The sequence below is a fragment of the Sus scrofa genome, chromosome 8 (assembly GCF_054392235.1).
Source record: "Sus scrofa isolate SSC_HxYL_T2T_F1_AM1 chromosome 8, Sscrofa_HxYL_maternal_Yorkshire_Landrace_v2.0, whole genome shotgun sequence".
NCBI lineage: Eukaryota > Metazoa > Chordata > Mammalia > Artiodactyla > Suidae > Sus > Sus scrofa.
In genome coordinates this window covers 79,636,995-79,656,537 of record NC_139390.1, presented here as the reverse complement: position 1 = coordinate 79,656,537, position 19,543 = coordinate 79,636,995, and the positions used below count along the sequence as shown (strand labels likewise).

The 19,543-nt window shown below is 35.3% G+C and overlaps 1 protein-coding gene across 5 annotated transcripts in view; it reads left to right on the top strand.

Moving 5' to 3' along the window:
• The window catches only part of CNOT6L (CCR4-NOT transcription complex subunit 6 like), a 113,570-nt gene that overhangs the window by 74,551 nt on the left and 19,476 nt on the right, over nucleotides 1-19,543 (top strand). For all 5 annotated transcript variants that reach the window (XM_021100613.2, XM_021100606.2, XM_021100607.2 and 2 more), the window contains exons 6-9: nucleotides 2,457-2,525; nucleotides 5,445-5,602; nucleotides 8,011-8,165; nucleotides 19,300-19,451. In XM_021100613.2, the coding sequence (XP_020956272.1) occupies nucleotides 2,457-2,525; nucleotides 5,445-5,602; nucleotides 8,011-8,165; nucleotides 19,300-19,451 (534 nt within the window). The remainder of the gene's footprint in view (nucleotides 1-2,456; nucleotides 2,526-5,444; nucleotides 5,603-8,010; nucleotides 8,166-19,299; nucleotides 19,452-19,543) is intronic.

The window sequence follows — 19,543 nt, the reverse complement described above, 5'->3', positions numbered from 1 at the left end:
GATTTTGGGACTCTGTTGATGTCACCATCAGCAGCTTTGGGTCGTCACTACCACTGGCTGTGGGCTTCTCACCTATTCCCTGCTGGGCTTTCCCCTTTTCATTCCATTGGTCAGAGAAGTCAGACTTTTCTTGCCCTCCCATCCTTGTTTACTCCTGATGGCTTCAAGTCTGGTTGCAGTGCTGTCTAGAACTTAGTGTGGCAAGTATAGGAGATAAAAATGGGAGAATAGTTTTATCGCATTTTAGGTATGATGTTGAAAGACGTATTGCATGAAAGACACACGAGTATAATATTCTCCTTTTAAAAAATGTTAAAATTCCAGTTAAGACTATATTTTCCTTTGACCACGAACTTTAATTCTAGTTCCCTCCATGTAAGAGTAAATGCACATATAAGTTGGGTGTGTATCCTTGTAGGCATTTCTATAGACATTTACATATAAAAATTATACCACGTAGAAATTTAATAGTATTACTTTGCATGTGTGTTTTACATTTTTTCTAATAAAATTTTTTTCTTATTACTATATATTTTTCTGCTTTTTTCCCTCTCAACAGTATTTTTTACATGCCTTTCCACCTTAGCACACATATATCTTTTTTTCTTTTAAACTGTAGCATAGATGTCTGTAAAATGGATATAAGCTATTTACCATTGCTTTTGCTATTATAAATGATGGTATAATGAACATCAATTGGAATTCCTGGGTCAAAGGGACATGAATGTTATAAATTTTAAAAGATGGTGCCAATTTGTCCTTCCAGGTAGCTGTACCAATTTGTACTTCTACCAGTTGTGCATTAAGTATCTCTTTCTTATCTCCTTCACCAATTCCGGATACTATTAAACTTAAACTTTTTTTTTGTAAACCTGAATAGACATGCTATCTCATCTTTTTATTTTTCCTGGTTACTGGTGAGATAGAGTGTCTTTCCCCATGTTTTTATTCTTTGGTTGTTGTTGGACAATACCATACATTTACTTATCCTGGTATATTGTGCTGTATTAGTTAAGATATGGGAAGCATCACAATATTGACATCACCTTATGTGCTTTACTTTGATAATTGTCTTTTCCTTTTTTTTTTTTTTTTTTTTTTTGCTTTATAAGGCCACACCCATGGCATATGGAAGTTCCCAGGCAAGGGATCAAATCACAGCTGCAGCTGCCTAGCCTACTCCACAGCCAAGGAAGATCCTAGCCATGTCTGGGACCTAGATGGCAATGCTGGATCTCTGATCCACTGAGCGAGGCCAGGAATTGAACCCGCATCCTCATGGATACTAGTCAGGTTCATTTCCGCTGAGCCACAGTGGGAACTCCTGATACTTTTCTTGATTTCTGAATTCTTAACCATTTGCTAATAAGGATCTCAGCAGCTAGAGTGTTCATTTATATAATGGCCTTTTTATTTTTGAGAGAGTTGCCCTGATTGTGGCATGGCACTCCTCGCAGGCATGATTATTTTCCATGATTCAATATGCTGAACTACCTAGATGGTTGGTTTGTTATCTTATGATGACCTTCATTCCTTTCCTGACAAGTTATGGACCATACAAAATAATGTTCATTTCACTTTGTGAAAAGCATGGCTGCCAAAGCAGGCATCCTTTAGATAGACTTTTGGAACACCAAAGTAGTAAACTGACATTTTAAAAAAGATCTTGGATACTTTTTTTTTTAGGTAAGATCTTGGATACTTTGGTCAAAATTTCTGGCTGGATGACAATGAAGTGTTTTTACTTTAAAGGAATACATTTCTTAGGCACTAATTTCCTGGGTAAATCTGCAAACTTGAATCACATTACCCTATAATTTCAAATGTTTCAAAAGGGAGAAGAAAAAGAGGTGATTAAATCTAACTTAGTGATTTTTTCTTTCATCTGATAGGTAGCATTTAGTTCTATGGGATTGATAATCATATCTGAGCAATTAATGTTTAACCAGTGCCTTCCTTTTTTTCTGTACAGTGTAGTTCTAGACTCTTGCTTTGCACTGTCATTATAAAAGAAAGATTAAAACTAAGAAATGAAATCCTAACTTTTATTATACATTCATATTTTTTTTCCATTTTAAAAACATTTGAGTGTTTTGTTCATCAGTGTATTGAAACTTCACATAGCTTTGATTTTCCAGCTGGGAACAAGGCTGAGTCAACACAATTTACATGTGTAATGAAGACATAAGATCTCACCTAAGGTTTTAAATAGGTACTTTTTATAAATATTGTGTAAGTAGAAATACCATTAATGAATTTACTCATATGTTTTCTACATAACTCTTTGTCAACTTCCTTCAGCTTCTAAATCTTTGTTACATTTCAGCACTGGATTTTTAAATCAGTTTGTGGGCCATTTTAGTGAAGAGAAGACAGACGCCAATTTGACATTATAAAATAAATGATACGAATTTTAGGAAAACATGAAATTTTGCTTAATTTTTTTTTTTTTTCAGTTCATCCAGAGCAGCTTCCTCCGAGGCCATGGATTACATTAAAAGAACGAGACCAAATTCTGCCATCAGGTAAATAGTTTTTCTTATTTATCCTTTACTCTTTTCAGAAATACTTGAAATGCCATTTAGGCTTTTTGAAATAATTAGCTGGCCTTCATTTTACCTCCCCTGAGTAGATGAGTTTAAAAATACTGAGAGATTTAAAGTTCAGACTAAGGCTTATATACAAGAATCTCGTATTTTTCACAATGATGCAGCTCTTGGTTTTAAACTTATTTCTTGTAATAGAGCCTTCTAAATGTCATCTTCACACAGGGTTTGGTGATTTAAGAAAAGTGAGTAATAATGAATTTTCTTCTGAAAGATTTTAAACTATTTGGATACTTTATCTTTCTTAGGTGGGTAGACTGGTAACACCTGTGGAAGGTAGTTTAGACCAACTCAAAATTACTGTATTGGCAGCAAAGTATGATAGTGGGCCCAAAGTGTAGAAATGGCATAGGGTGAAGATTTGAGTAATTTAATTTTATGACTTAGGATTTCTTAACTACAGTAATGTAGAAAATATAAGCCTTCATCTCCTTGTGCAGACCAGTGATGATTTGACATTTATAGGACTTCTTTCTGCTTATTAGATATAACACAACTCATGGTTTTCATGATATCTAATTTTATTTTTAAAATGAAAATTTTGCTGTTTTAGTGTGAAAGTAAACCAATCACTGAATGCTGATATCTAATAATTTTTAAAGGCTAAATTACAGAATTTATTGTGTATTTTAAAACCTCTGTTTAATGAGTTTTTTTTTTTTTTTTTTTTTTTTTAAGAAGTAAAAGGATTCAGAAAAATCATTTGCTCTAGGTATTGGGAAATTTAGGTAGTATAATATCTTCATGGTTCTATTTACATTTTAATAACACTGAGAAATATTATCACATACAGCAGTCTCCTAGAGATAATAATTTTAAACCCACTGTGCTCCAGAGCCATTGTATCAGCCTCTTCTAAGAGGCAGTAAGTCAGTGTTAATGACAAATAATACTTCTGTTATCAGTATGCACATTGTTAGCCTGAGTAAAAGAAATACCTTAGGTTTTTTTTTTTTTTTTAACAAAGGCTTAAGTTAGGCAGATTTGTTTTATGTTTAGTCTTCCTTAATGTATAATTAATTGTTCTCTTTCTGGTGTTAAAGCGGTATTAAAAACACCATTTTCTGGTTCTTCAAAGTAATCCCTTTTTGAGTACGAGTTAACATAATCTTGAAGAAAAGCTTTCCTAATATCACATACCTTCATTTCCATTATGAAAAGAAACTGGAATAAGTTTTCATTAGTTGTTGAAATCTTAAGTAATGTGTTCTTGGGTTTTACTTATTGAAAAACCAGTTTAGATTTTTCTTGGGATGTATCAGTGCTTAAAAAAAAAAAAAAGATATTATTGAAAATGCCTTATACTTTGGGTGCACAGGGAGATATATATATACACATACATATATATATACACACACACACATATATACATACATACACACATATATGTACATAAATATATATATATATGCACACACACATATATGTAATAACTAACAATGATTAAGGATGACCAAGAGCCACAAAACTATAATGGTAATAATTAGATAAGAATTAATTCCAGTTAGTGAAAGGGGTACCAGTGTTCAAGATGGCTGCCAGTTAGATCCTCTGGGCACCATTGAACTATGTTTCTCTTAATTCTTTTTCCATCATCTGACTATGAATCAACTTCAATCAAATGTTACCTCATTTCTTGGATTACTCATTTTTTAATAAGGATTTGATTCTCAACTGCATCTGTCCATCATAATCACCTGGGATGCTTTTTAAAAATATTAATACTCAGATCCTAATATACTGACTTAATTAGCCCAGGGTAGGGCCCTGGTTATCAGCATTTTTAAAGGTTTACAAAGTGATTTGAATGGGAGGCCAGGATAGAGAATTAGTGATAAAAATCAGAGCTTTTGAAACCCGTGTGCATGTGTGTAAGAATCACCTGGGGTGGGGGGGAGTTCCCGTCATTGCTCAGTGGAAAGACCCCGACTAGTATCCATGAGGACTGAGGACGCAGGTTCAATCCCTGGCCTAGCTCAGTGGGATAAGGATCTCAAGTTGCTGTGAGCTGTGGTGTAGGTCACAGACAAGGCGCGGATCCTGCATTGCTGTGGCTGTGGTGCGGCTGGCAGCTGTAGCTCCGATTTGACCCCTAGTCTGGGAACTTCCGTATGCCACAGGTGTGGCCCTAAAAAGCCAAAAAAAAAAAAAAAAGAATCACCTGGGGATTTCGTTGAGTTGCAGGGTCCAATTAACTAAGTCTTTGTGAGGCCAGAAATTTTGCATTTCTAAGTTTGGAGGTGATAACTGATGCTGCTGGTACTTAGAGCACACTTGTGAGTAGCAGAGATACAAGGTGTGTTCTCCTGTTCATTTGCTCATAGTACTTTTATAGTTCAAGGGTATTTCTAAGTGAGAATATAATTTTAGAAATGAACATTTGATTTGGTAAAAAGGATTCTCTTATGACTAAACTTTCTTAGTCCATATTCTTCTGGCTCAGAGCAGTGAGAGCACTAGGAGGCCCAAAAAAGTACTAAGTATGGATATTTTGTTAATACAGGCTCATGAAATCAGAGCCTTTTAGTGAGAAACTAAAATTTACATCTTTGTAATTTACTTTTGTTCCATTCATACGGTGCAAAAATCTGAGTTAAAATTCAGATTTTTACTTATTAAAATATCCTAAAAATCTCAAATATCCTAAAAATCTCAAATATGAACTATTAGTCTTAACTCTGGTTAAAGAACTTTTATCACAGAGCTTAATAGAATCTTGCCCATGGTATTTCACAGACTGATATTTGGAGTATGTTTGTGTGGCATGTGTGCTTGTGTACACGTGATACTGCCTAATTTTCTCCCTTTTTTCTGTTGTTTTTTTCTCCCACTTCTTAGCATCATTCACGGTTATGTGTTACAATGTGTTATGTGATAAATACGCCACCCGGCAGCTATATGGCTACTGCCCATCCTGGGCATTAAACTGGGAATACAGGAAAAAGGGAATTATGGAAGAAATTGTTAACTGTGACGCAGATATCATTAGTCTTCAGGTAACACTATAGAAATTAAATTGTCTTTAACTTAAAGGTGAACCTAAAAATAATAAAAGATCTTACTTCTGGGAGAGATCTGTGTTTGAAGCAAAACCCAAAGGAATTATTTTCTCTTCTCTCTCTGTTTTTTTTTTTTTTTAAAGGACAAATTAAATAATCACTTAAGATATTTCCACAGTGAAACTGTTTTGCTAATAGCCATCCACTTAACACTCATTTAATGTTTTCTTGAGTGAAAATAATCTCACCGCATTGTTCATGTTAATTCATCTTATGAACAAATCACTGGTACTGCTGAAAGAGAAAACTGTAGAAGACTGCATCTTTAAGGAATATAAATTTAACTTATAATTGAATCTGTAAAACAAAATTACTTGCTCACCATTGTTTCTTAATGATTAACATTTTAAAGACTTAAAAATATTGTACTATAAATCATGCATTTTACTTTGTTGTGAAAACAACCTCTGAAACTTAGATACTTTATTGTAATGAATTTAACTGATGAAGCACTTTTCTATTGAAATATGTGTTTTATTGCTTTTTTTCAGCACTCAGCTAATGAATAGTCAACAAGGTTATGGGTTTATAATTTCACATGTTCCTTTCAGCATAGCTTAAGAAGAAAGTTATTACTTTGATAATAATTTTTTTGTATTGAAGTAGCTTGATTTAAATTTATGTTATCCATGGTTCCTTTGACTCCCTTGGAAATAACAAGAAGAAATCTTCAAAAATTAAGTATTCTTCTAAACACTGAGAACTGACACAGAATTGGGGGGAGGAGGAGGCAAATAAAAGTACACAAGTAGGCTTGTCATAATTAATTGTCCTCTTTTTCGTTGTTGTTGTTGTTGTTGTTTAAATGGCCACACCTGTGGCACATGGAAATTCCTGGGACAGGGATTGAATTTGAGCTGCAGCTGTGACCTATGCCACAACTATGGCAACACCAGATCTTGCTTTTGGTTTTTTTTGTTTTTTTTTGGCCGTACTTGTGGCAAATGAAAGTTTCCAGCCTAGGGGTCTAATTGGAACTTCAGCTGTTGGCCTGTGCCACAGCCACAGCAACGTAGGATCTGAACCGTGTCTGCAACCTACAACACAGCTTATGGCAATGCTGTATCCTTAACCCACTGAGTGAGGCCAGCGATCAAACCTGCATCGTCATGATCCTAGTTGGGTTCGTTACCACTGAGCCATGATGGAAACTCCAATGCCAAATCCTTTTAACCCACTGTGCTAGACCAGGACTCAAACCCATGCCTCTGCAGTGACCCAAGCCACTGCAGTTGATCAGATTCTTAAATCATTGTGCCACAGCAGGAGCGCCCTAATTATCCTCCTTTTGACTCACTATTTGTAGTAATAACAGCCTCACACTCTTCCAAGTATAGTGTGAAGTATATTTTAATTTTAAAAGATATTTTATTGTAGAAATAATAATGTGCTATAAAGTAGTCATTCTAGAGAATTTGGAAATTTTGAAAAAATATAAAGAATAATTGAAGAGAATACTTCAGCCCATATCCCAAAGATGGTTGCTGGATTAAAACTTCTGAAGTATTTCTTCTTTTTTTTTTAAATTCACTTGCCTATTTACAGATAAGTTTTCAAAACAGCACACTATTGACATATTTTGTTTCTTGTTTATTGTTCTTAATGCACTTTCCATATTACTAAAATTCTTCGAAGCCAATTATATGACTGTATATTGATTGATTTAGCATTTTCCCTGCATTTGGATATTCGTACTGTTTATAAGTTTTTACTATTATAAAACTATGGGTTATCAGCATTAGCATACATAAATCATTATCTTCATACTTGATTATTTCATATGGGAAGATTTTTTAAAATAATGTGTTGGGGGGGTCAAAGAATAAAATAGTCTCACTTAATAATTAAATTAACACAGACCATTGGATGGGGGGTGTTCAGGGACCTAAAAATTGCTAATAAGTAGAATTTTTTGTTGGTAGATCTTAAGCTTCTCACTCTTTGACTATCATTCCTTTCCATCACAGTTTAGAAACAGTAAATATAAAAATTACCTCTTTATGTATAAAATTTGGTATTCCCTACCACTTAATATGCAATATGACCAACTTTCTTCATTCAGTTACCAGTTGGGGAAGTGAAGTATAGTGGAATAAACTCTAAATTGGGAGTCAAGAAACTTGGGACTAAACCAGCTGTGTGAGCATGAGAAAATCATGTCACTTTCCAGTTCTTTTAGAAATTAAAAAGCTGCCGTTGTCAAATGGTGGCTGCTGGCAATAAGGTAAGGTAGATAATAATTGTTAAGTGAACTATTTTAACTTAGTAACACCTTACTCATAATGATGTACGTTTTTCTATCTTAGTTTTCCTCTGTCGTGTTGATAATGTTTCTTTCGTCTCAGGAAGTGGAAACAGAGCAATACTTCACTCTCTTTCTGCCAGCATTGAAGGAGCGTGGATATGATGGATTTTTTTCTCCAAAGTCACGTGCCAAAATCATGTCTGAGCAGGAGAGAAAGCATGTGGACGGTTGTGCAATATTCTTCAAAACAGAAAAGTGAGTTAAGGAAACAAAGCGTAATAATATACTTGTTTCTTTAATTACCACACAGTTAAAATTGACTTTGGTTTGACCCTAAAATAGACAAAAAGCTGGAAAGCAGGTCATATAAAAGTTAAGACTGTTGGAGTTCCCAGTGTGACTCAGTGGAAATGAACCCAACTAGTATTTATAAGGATGCGGGTTCCATCCCTGACCTTGCTTGGTACATTAAGGATCTGGCACTGCCATGAGCTGTGGTGTAGGTCACAGACGTGGCTCAGATCCCAAGTGGCTATGGCTGTGGTGTAGGCCAGAGGCTAGAGCTCCGATTTAATCCCTAGCCTGGGAACTTCCGCATGCTGTGGGTGCAACCCTAAAAAGCAAAAAAAAAAAAAAAAGTTAAGACTGTTGGTAGTGTTTTATTTCTTAGGCTGTGTATTGGAAGTAAGGATGTTTATTGTATTATTATTCTTTATGCCTCTTTTTTTTTTTTTGCCAAATTACGCTAAAACATGAAGGGGTATATACTTGAATATGATGTTGTAATCATATTTCCAAATATATTTTCATGAAGTAAACTTAATTTTGGCGTAAAAAAAGTATTACCCTTTAAGATTAGAAATAAGTGATCTGAATTTCTTTCTGTGGTTTTTTTGTCTTTTTTTTAATAGTTGGCCTTTTTCAGAATCATTCATTTTATCAACTTCTCGTCTTTTTAAGTTAACCATCCATACATTTACTTAGTCATTTATTCACTACATGTTCATGGAGCAATGACTTTGTGACGAGTGCTGTGCTAGTCACGATAGACACAAAGATACAGTTTCTGATACCACTTAGAGCTCTTTGTGAGCTAGAGATGTCGATAAGGGAGGACAGAGAGAGGCACAGAGCTTACGGAGATGGGAAGTTAAAGGACTGATTGAGACGTGAGACTGGACAGCAGTCATGGCCTGAAATGGAAAACAGAAAACATGGCCTGTGTTTTTTCAGAGCTGTAAATATAGTTGATGATGAAGTATAGTCAAAGATAAGATTGTTATGACTCTGTTTATTAAAACATGAACAATCCTGTAGAGACCTCTGTACTTTAATATTCTTGAGTTTAAGATGAAAAAGAGTATCTGTTCAGAGGTAGTTACAGGAATTAAATGAGATAATGAATGAATGAATAGGTACTTATAAACTATGAGGAGTCCCAGAAATGTTATTGTCATATATTTCTCTGTTTCTGTAGTCCTTTGCAATATTTCTCTCTTACTGGATTTATGATGTTGTATGTATAGATTTAGGAACTACATTTTCTATTGGAAAGTTCAGAGCCATAATAACAGGCTTATTAGAAGGCTGTCTCTCGAATGCTAGCCGAATGGCTGGATGGTTAGAGGTAGATTCTTTTGGTTATCTTGAGGAAAAGAGAGAAACATATTTTTGCCTTATAAAGGCCGCTAATTTTACAGTGGAAAACTTGAAGAAACCTCTAGTAGAGGACTGAATTGTAGGATCTGATAGAGATTGTATCCCATAGTCAATAACTTCGGTTGCTTTCATTAGGTGGGGAGAACTACTAATAGAAGAGGCATAAACGCTTGTGACTGTTTTCCAGCCTGATAGTGCCTGTTGTAATAAAGCATTTCAATGTTTTTATTGATATAGCCTATTACTAGCATGGCCTGTTATTTCAGGTAAACAAATTAAGTGATTTGAAAGATATTTGGACCACTCCTAATTTATTTGTACCTACTTTCATTTCTTTTCTGTGAATTTTTAATAGAGATGTTCTCAGTCGTTTAATAATTAATGCACAGCTCTATAGTATTTGAGGTCAGGATATGCTAAGTTTTTCTAGTGAGTTGGTTATTTATTTTTTTACAGAATTTAGAATAGCAGTAGCTATTATTTTCATAGTGTTTACATGTCAGCCCTTTTCTTCTATTTAAACAGATTATTTTATTTAATTTTTAAAGCAACCCTCAGAGGTAGGAATAGAGCTATTTCCTCCTTTTTAGAGATGAGAAACCCAAGATAGACAGTATCTGGCTTCATAGTCGGTGCTTTTAATCACTGTTAAATTGAATCTTTAGATTTCTTGTTTAAGTTTCTGTTACCACTTATACATACTTCTTATAAGATTACTTAATTTTGAAAAATTGCTTTGAATTTTTTGTTACTTTTATTCATACATAAATTTCCTTGAAACACCATAATTTAAAAAAAAAATTACTTCCAGTGCCATGGATTAAACAATCTGGTGTTGCCGCTGCTGCCGTGTAGGTCACAGCTATGGCTCAGATTCAGTCCCCGGCTCGGGAACTTCCATGTGCCACAGGTGCAGCAGCCATTAAGTTTTTTTTTTTTTTAATTACTGAAAGCACTCTGACTTAAAATATACCAATTTTTTTCTATTTACCATTGTTTCTTTCTGAAGGAAGATAATATATAAATTTTTTTATCATTCCCTTCGCAGTTTTGAGAGGAAAATCTAAAATGACTTCGTAATTTCCTTCATAATTTTCTACAGGTAACTAAGATCTTGAATTGACAATTATAACTATTATCTAGGAAACTTTAAACAACTGAGTATTTGAAAACTGATCTTGAAGTATTAAAAATTCTATGAATTATTTTAGAGATAAACACATAGGAAATATTGAGATGCATCCTATGCATTTTTTTCCTTCTTCAACATTCTGCCTCAATAGTAACAAGGATCCAGCAACAGATGGAGACTTTGTGATACGTTGTTACATTCTACCTCTTGTGAACCGTGCCAAATAACTTGCTGATGCCATGTTATCTATCTATCCAATGCCAAACTATTGGAACTTAACACAAAGTGAGCTACTCTGCATTTCTTCTACTCCCTCAGATTGGAGCAGTGCAAAGAAAAGACTTTTGAAGCCAGGTGGTTCTCCTGCTTATTTAGCTGTGTAATCTTGAATGAGTTACATAGTCTTTCTGGGCTTATTTTCTCATTTGTTGTATATATTTGTATATTACCTTGTGAGATAATTTCTGTGATTTCCAAAACTAATAGTCAGAAGTAGCTGTTGAAGAGTATTTCAGCTCTCTGTAACTCATTCTCAAGGTCTTAGATAATTTCTGATCTTCATTGATGACACCTTTCCCCTTCATGGAAAACAGTGGTACAGAATAGGTAACAATACGTGGAAACTCTATAATATTTTTAGCAAAATTTTATAATAATTTATCCATTATGATGGAAAAATAGTCTATTGCTTAGTAATTGCTAGGACACAGATCAATATTCAGGAAATTAGCTATGGTAAAATATTTACATCATATTTATTCTAGTTTAATCTTTGGGTATTCAGAAGGAATGTCAAGATTTGGCAGCACCTTTTGGTCATAATTTATGAACATAATTTTTTGGGTAGTTAGATGCATATGAAGATACTGGAAAAAAGTTTTGATTGATAAGATGCCAGAGATCAGATTTTTATTTGTTCTTTACCTTCGTAAGTATTTTTTTCAGTCCAAAGTATTTTATAAAACACACATATGCACATATACGTGTGTGTGTGTGTGTATGAAGAGACTATTGTAAGCGTTTTAAGAGTCAGAAAATTAAATGTCTCTTTGCCATGTTGTGTCCTGTAGGCTTAATTAGTAGAAGTGGAGTCTTGGAGCCAGAATTAAAGAAATCCAAAATGTTGACAAATGGAGATGAAACAAGACCTAGATACTAGACTTATTATTCCTGAGGTTAGTGATTCTGATCTGATCATACTTTGTTTCAAATAGTGAGAAAAGGAAAGATGAAAAGAGCAGTTTGAGAACACTGTGACCATTACACTGTGGAGAGGCACTCTTCCAATAGGATTGGGAACTAGGTTGTCAGGGTGCTTAGTCTTTCCCGTATTGCCTCTCTTTCTGTCTCAGGGGTACCAGCTAAGGCCACGTCCTTGTTTTTCTTTCTATGTTATGACACGTAGTTTTGTGGTTGTGAAGCGGGTGTCCGGAGGTGTAGTATCATTCCAGAATGACCTGTCTTACTAGTTTCACACTTAATAATTTTGTCTGTCATAGGTGGTGATTGAATTTAAAATCTGAGATTGTGATTTCTGGGTTTTTCCTTTTTTTTTTTTTTTTTTTGCTTTTTAGGGCCACACCCATAGCATATGGAGGTTCCAAAGCTAGAGGTCCAGTCAGAGCTACAGTTGCCGGCCTACTCCACAGCCTCAGCAACATCAGATATGAGCCACATCTGTAACCTAAGCCACAGGTCATGGCAACACCAGATCCCTTAACCCACTGAGCGAGGCCAGGGATTGAACTCTCAACCTCATGGTTCCTAGTTGAATTTGTTTCCGCTGCGCCAAGATGGGAACTCCTGGTTTCTGGTTTCTAATGTTGACTTTCCCATTAATTTAATCTGGAACATAAAATAATTGCTTTATGCCAGTTTCCTTACCTTTCCAATACAGATAATCATAACTGTTCTGCCTCCCTTCAGAGCTTTCTTATGGGGCTATAAAATGTTCAGGAATGTAAAAGTGCTTTCAGTGGTACAAATATATGCAGGATGGTGAATATCCACTTTCTTCTCTCTTTATCTCACTCGCCAAGTTCACCTTTTCTGGTATGTTATTTTCTGGCACGCCCATGATTACCTAAAAGGATCCAAGAACACATTTTATAGCATCTTATACTGAATATACAGTAAAAAACTCCTGTTTGTTTTAGGTTTGAGGGTGAGTTTAATGTGATCAGAAAGAGCTATACTGAACTTTTGCGTGGTTATTCTCTTCTTGACTTATGCCCTACATTGTTCCTTCTGGCTTGCAAATGAATTATGGGAGGGAATGTTACCTAAGTCCTATAGATTGCTTTGCTTGCTCATAGTTTTCATTCACTGCCCTCTCTCTAGTGTTAATTCAGTCACATCATGGACCATAAAATTACTTCTGAATTATAAGTTAGTAAGAAATTGAGTTATTTCCTTGTTGTATATTTGAAGGGATGTTTTGGATGTGTTCTTTCCCTGTGAAACATTCAACCTCATAATCTTTCCAAATCATGTAAGAAGGGTGAGGTCTTTTTGTTTGTTTTTCAATCATATCAAGCTTTATTATGATCTCTCATACCTATTTGACCTCCTCTGAAATAAAAAAATTTTTAAAAAATGAATATACTAAAGAATTCATAGACTAAAAGAAAAGAAAAATAGCATCAGGAATAATATTTTTACTATCTGTGTAGAAGCTATAGAGATAATAAAATGAATTGGAATAGAGAGGCATATTTAAGATTTTACCTATTACCAAGGCTTAATGGCTTAGATTAATGAGTAAAAAGTAACTGTAAACTAGTATGTCTTATTCAAAAGAAACATCTGCTAGAAAGAGTGGAGAAAGACACTCTGTGTCAGAATATCACTTATATGGGAATCGGTGTGACAAAGTAGAAGCAGAGTGGAGGTTGTCTGTATGTGGGAGGAAGAAAAAAGTAGTATTGTTACTTTAGTATGGACAGAATATGGACAATTATTTCTTAATGCATCATAAATGTATTGTAATTACAAACATAGTATAAAATAAACATTGAAACAAGATAAATTGTGGGAGATTACAGCTCTCCATACTTACTAGTGCTAGAAATCTCATTTTCTACAAGAAGAGTCCCTGAGTTCCTGTCATGACGTAGCAGAAACGAATCTGACTAGGAACCATGAGGTTGCGGGTTTGATCCCTGGCCTCAATCAGTGGGTTAAGGATCCAGCGTTGCTGTGAGCTGTGGTGTAGGTCACAGACGTGGCTCGGATCCTGTGTTGCTGTGACTGTGGTGTAGGCCAGCAGCTGTAGCTCTGATTAGACCCCTAGCCTGGGAACCTCCATATGCCGCAGGTGAGGCCCTAAAAAGCAAAATAAATAAATAAACAAAAAAAATAAAAATAAAAGCAGAGTCCCTGAAAAGTTCTTAAGGTTCAAGAAGCATGTCTTGTTCTTACTTAATTCTCACTGCAAAGGAGGAATTTTTTCTTTGATTCCTTAGTTCTCAGCTGTCTCTGGTTCTGCAACTATTGGTAAAGCTGAAATAATAAAATAGAGAGTGTGACTCTGACCTTTTAGTATTTCTAAGTGCCATGGAAGGGTGTGCTAGTTATAATGACATGTGCTTTGTTAAGGAAAACTGATTTTATTTTTCTCAACTTTTTGAAACCAAAGACATTAAAATGTGGATACCTTAAGAAGATTGGGAAATTTTAAAAAGTCAAAAGTAGGGCAATACAGTCGTAAATTATACCAGTGAGGAAGAAAGTTGTAGGGATAGTTGGAGGCATCTAATAAGCTAGGTAATTGTTCAGGAGTCATTTAAAAAAACATTTTTTTTCAATAAAAACATCAGTAACTCAGCATATATTTAATAAGAGAGAGAGATTTTGTGAACCTGTGGTCTTTGTCAGGAAAATTAGGAAAATGGAAAATTTAGGTGAAAGTGCTAAGTTAACAAGGATGGTATTTTAAATAACAAAATAACATGCACCATAAAGGGAATATACTTATGTGGATTGTGGAATCACTAACTGATGATCAGGAAAGAAAGAGAGCTATACAACTTCTATTTTGCTTTTCTGGTCTCTTTTGAGGAGAATTATTTTCAGAGTGGAAAGACTAAGTAAAAGACCAGGTGAGGAGGAGACTGGCAAACCAAGAAGACAAGAAGAGCCAAGAGAGTCACTAAACTGCCTTAACTAGTTAGGGTCCCAAATTCAGATAATTACATCTCATGTTGTTAAAAGATCTTGCTGGAATATGATTAGAGAAATGGCATGGGTCATCGATCATGAATATTGGAGTATAGGAGAAATTTTAATGTACTGGAGATGAATAGACCATCACATTTTTCGAAAAGAAAGACTTTTCAAACCTTAGTTTTCCTTCTCTTTGTAATGGTAATAGTAACACTGCTTGTTGCAGTTTGAATTCTCCAGAAAGAAGACTCCCAAGTTAGTTCGGTGTTCAGGATTTCATTAGGGATCAACATCTGTGGAAAGAGAGGGAGAAAAAGAGAACTGTGCATACTCTTAGAGCACTGAGAGAGTAGAACTGCGTTGCAGACTCACAGCCTTAGCTGACCCCCCCCCCCCCCATATCTTTGGAGCTGAAATGGCCTGTGAGAGTTAACCCAGGAGGAATAAGACCTCTCTCTGTTGCTTGATCTGTTATTGGATATGTGCTACTCCCAGAAGTACTTGACCTTGGGTGAGGCAGCTCTGTGCAACTGGAACAATTCCTGAAGGACTGTTGAGGAATCTGGACAGCATTTTTTCATGTCCACCTCTTCGCAAAGTTTTAACAAATTTTAGACTAATAAGAGGTATCTATTGTAGGTCTCAATGCAAAGTAAATCCTCAGTAACGCACAGCTTATTTTTTAAATTATTTGTTCTGTCTCATTGAGAATCTTGATTAAGAGAAGACTTGCATACATATAAGATTTGTAAAAACCAAAAAACTGGCAGGCATATGTAATCTTTTGGAAAAACAGAATGAAGTTTCAAAGTGCTCTTACTTTCCGAATGGTGAACTAATGAGCAGAAGCTCATGAAACGATGCTCAACAGACATAAAGTCTGCTACTTCTTGATTATTAAAGGAAAAGAAAGGAGAGAAAAAAATCATTTGAGAGCACAGAAAATATTTACATGCAACAGTGTTCATAATGGCATTAGGTATAAAAGCTCATAACAGAAGTAGCTTAAATATCCAACACAGAATAGTTCAGTTATGGTGAATCTATATAGTGGATAGACCATAATGCAATCATAAAAATTGATTTTTGAAAAATATTTAGTTTTACAGGGAAATGTCCCTGGTAGAGTATTCATTAGTAGGCTATAACGAAGATTTACATGATTTTTCTATTGTATAAAAAATATTTGTGTACACATGCATGGCGAAGGTCTGGGGAAATATGTTGACATGTTGATGGGGGTGACTTTAAATTTCCTTTGTATTTTGTCCTTATTCTCAAATCTCTGTAATAAACACATAACTTAATAGAATCTTTTTTTTCACTCATTTATTAAAAATAAAGCATCTATAAATGCAGAGATGAAGAGACCTGGTTTCAGAGCTAAAAAGATCACAAAGTTTTAGATATATATTAGTATGTATTTGATTTATAATTAATGTGGCTGTTGCCAATGTGCGATTTAAGTCCATTAACAAAAATACAGTAGTTCACTTATGCTCAATTCTAGGTACTACACCTTTGGGTAAACTTGAGTTTTTTAAATGAACAGCTCTCACATCATACATCATGTAAAGAATTAATGACTTATTTTCTGGAGAAGACCTGGGGATGATACTTAAAGTAGCGTCAAATGGAAAATAAATTAGATTTATTCTGTATTCCTTTAAAGAAATGAACTAGATCAAGGTTTGATGGAAGAAAGATACAATTAGATACTCTGTCCCCCCCCCCCACCAAATAATAGTCTGACTTTGGAAGAAGGAATATATTCCAATATTAAAAGTATAACTATTAAGCAGGATTTTTAAACTTTCTTACAGAACCCTAGGTTCCTATAAATAGCTTTAAGAGTTCTGTAAATATTTTTCAAGATATTTCAAAAATTAAATACAATTAATTAAACTGTCATTTTAGGATAATATGTTCATTCTGGTGTTTCAAATACTAAATTTTAACACTTTGAAAATCAGTAATGTTTTCCTGATGTGCTTAGTAGACTTGTTGCAGAACTCTGAATTGAGTTTTTGCCTGCTTGCTTCCTTTTTCTAAGTTCAAAGCCAGTTATTACCGCTAGTATCTATATGTCTATGTGAATCAGGATTTTTATTAATACTGTGTAATCAAAACAAAATAGAGAAATAAATTGGATACTGAGACTGATATGAGACTAATTATTATCCTCTGATTTCAGATTTTTATAATCATCAAAACAAATTCATCATTTTCAGTGACTGATTTATTCAAACATAATACTGCATTTATCTGTTTTATATGTGAGAATCTTACCAGAAATTGTTTGAAAGAGATATTCCATTGCTTAAAGACATTTTTAAAAGTCTGATGTGGAGGACGATCAATTCTATCTGCAGAACACTGAATCTGCCTACTTCTCTTTATTTCTCTTGTCTTTGCCTAGACCACCATCACCTGTCATCTAAACAACTTCAGAAACTTTCTAGGTGGTCTCACAATTCCCCAGTTTTGGTTCCTATAATTCATTCTATACAGTGTTGCTGCAGTGATCTTGAAAAATAAATATCAAATAATATCCTTGCTTAGAAACTACTTCAGTTTTTCTCTTCCTCTTAATCTCCATTCTTTTTTAACCCATAAACATATAAAGCTCTTTTTTGGTCCAGGACCTTCCCTTCTTCCTCCATCTGGAATGCTCTCAATCCCATCATTCACCTTGGTGGTTCCTCATCCTTCATATTTCAGTTCAAATGTCACCTCTTTAAAGTAGAGGGTGGGAACTACAGTCCCTTTAATCACTCTGGGTTAGGAATAGACACATGACCTGACCTTTTATTCTTCTCAGCACATCTGACACATTCAGAATTGGAGCAGGGAGAGGAATATTTTTTCATCTAGCACAGTATCCTGCAGCACAGTAAGGTTTTTTAGTCAGTATTTTCAAGGGGATATGTGTGGGCTTCTATTTCAAAGCCAGGAGGAAGATGGGACAGGGGCCCTTTATAAAACGAAGATGTCTTCTCTCTACTTAAAACCTATTAAAAAAAGTAGACAATATGTTTTGTAGGTTTTGGTCATTTGTAAATACTTTACAAATGTAATAAAACTAGGCTGACAGAGGTTAGATGGCTTGGCCAGTCATACTGCTATTATGTCAGAGCTAGACTCAATTCTGTTAAATCATGCAACTCAATGATACATAATTTGGCACTAAGGAAAAGAAATATTATTAGTGCAAATACAGAAGCTATAATCACAGGGAGAGCCACTCCTCATTGTATAGAATATTTTTCTTCTGTTCACTTAACGTACACCTAATTCCAGCTTTGTAGTAAAAGCCAGATGGAAAAATTGGCTTCTCCTTAGTTGAGATAAGGCTGGGTCCTTGCATTTTCTTGACAAATTTCTTTCTTTCGTTCTTTCTTTCTTTCTTTCTCTTTCTCTTTCTTTTTTTTTTTTGGCTTGTTAGGGCTGCACCCACAGCATATGGAGGTTCCCAGGCTAGGGGTTCAGTTGGAGCTACAGCTGCCGGCCTATGCCACAGCCACAGCAATGCAGGATCCTTAACCCACCGAGCGAGGCCAGGAATCGAACCCACAACCTTATGGTTCCTAGTCAGATTTGTTTCCACTGCGCCCTGACAGGAACTTCTTGACAAATTTCTTGATGTGGTGAGAATAAAACTGCAAACAGTGTTGGTGAATTTTATACTCTTCTTTCTTATTAACTTGTGAAATCAGTTAAGGTTGTGTTCACCTTTGTGTTTTTTTGTTTTTTGTTTTTTTGTCTTTTTAGGGCCGCACCTGTGGCATATGGAATTTCCCAGGTTAGGGGTTGAATCGGAGCTACAGCTGCCGGCCTACACCACAGCTACAGCAACACCAGATCTGAGCCATGTCTGTGACCTACACCACAGCTCAAGGCAACGCCAGATCCTTAACCCACTGAGCAAGGCCAGGGATTGAACCTGCGTCCTCATGGATGCTAGTCAAATTTGTTTCCATTGAGCCATGATGGGAACTCCTGTTCATCTTTGAATACAAGAAAATCCCAACATAGCTTAAAGAAATAGAATAATTTTCTCACCGAAGCAGTCCAAAAATAGCAGTCCAGGACTGGTTCAGCTACTCCCCCATTCATAGTGGGCTGACCTTTGCTTTCCTATTTCTCACCACATGGGCAGCAATGTAAAAGGGCAAAGGAATACATGCACGCATATGTGCATGTATGCACACACATACCCCACATATTTGCTAGGTGGCACTTCAAGGGAAGTTTTTACCGTAAGCAGACTTTTCCCCTCTCATTGGCCAGAGCTGTATCACATGGCCCCTTGCAACTCTAAAATGGCCAGGGGGACAATGAGCAGTGTCTATTCTGTGCTCCCTTCATTTGATGTCTTTTAGCACGATAGTTCAAGTGCCTAATATTGTAACACTAATGCACCGTTACTTTTAGATTTACATTGGTACAGAAGCATACAGTGGAATTTAACCAGGTGGCAATGGCTAATTCAGATGGATCCGAAGCTATGCTGAACAGAGTGATGACAAAAGATAATATTGGTGTTGCTGTGGTATTAGAGGTCCACAAAGAACTATTTGGAGCAGGTGAGTGCAGTTTAAAATATTCATACTAAAAATGAACACCATCACAAGTGCAGAGTCTTGCTGGTATTTGTTGCATAGTTATTTTCTTGTCT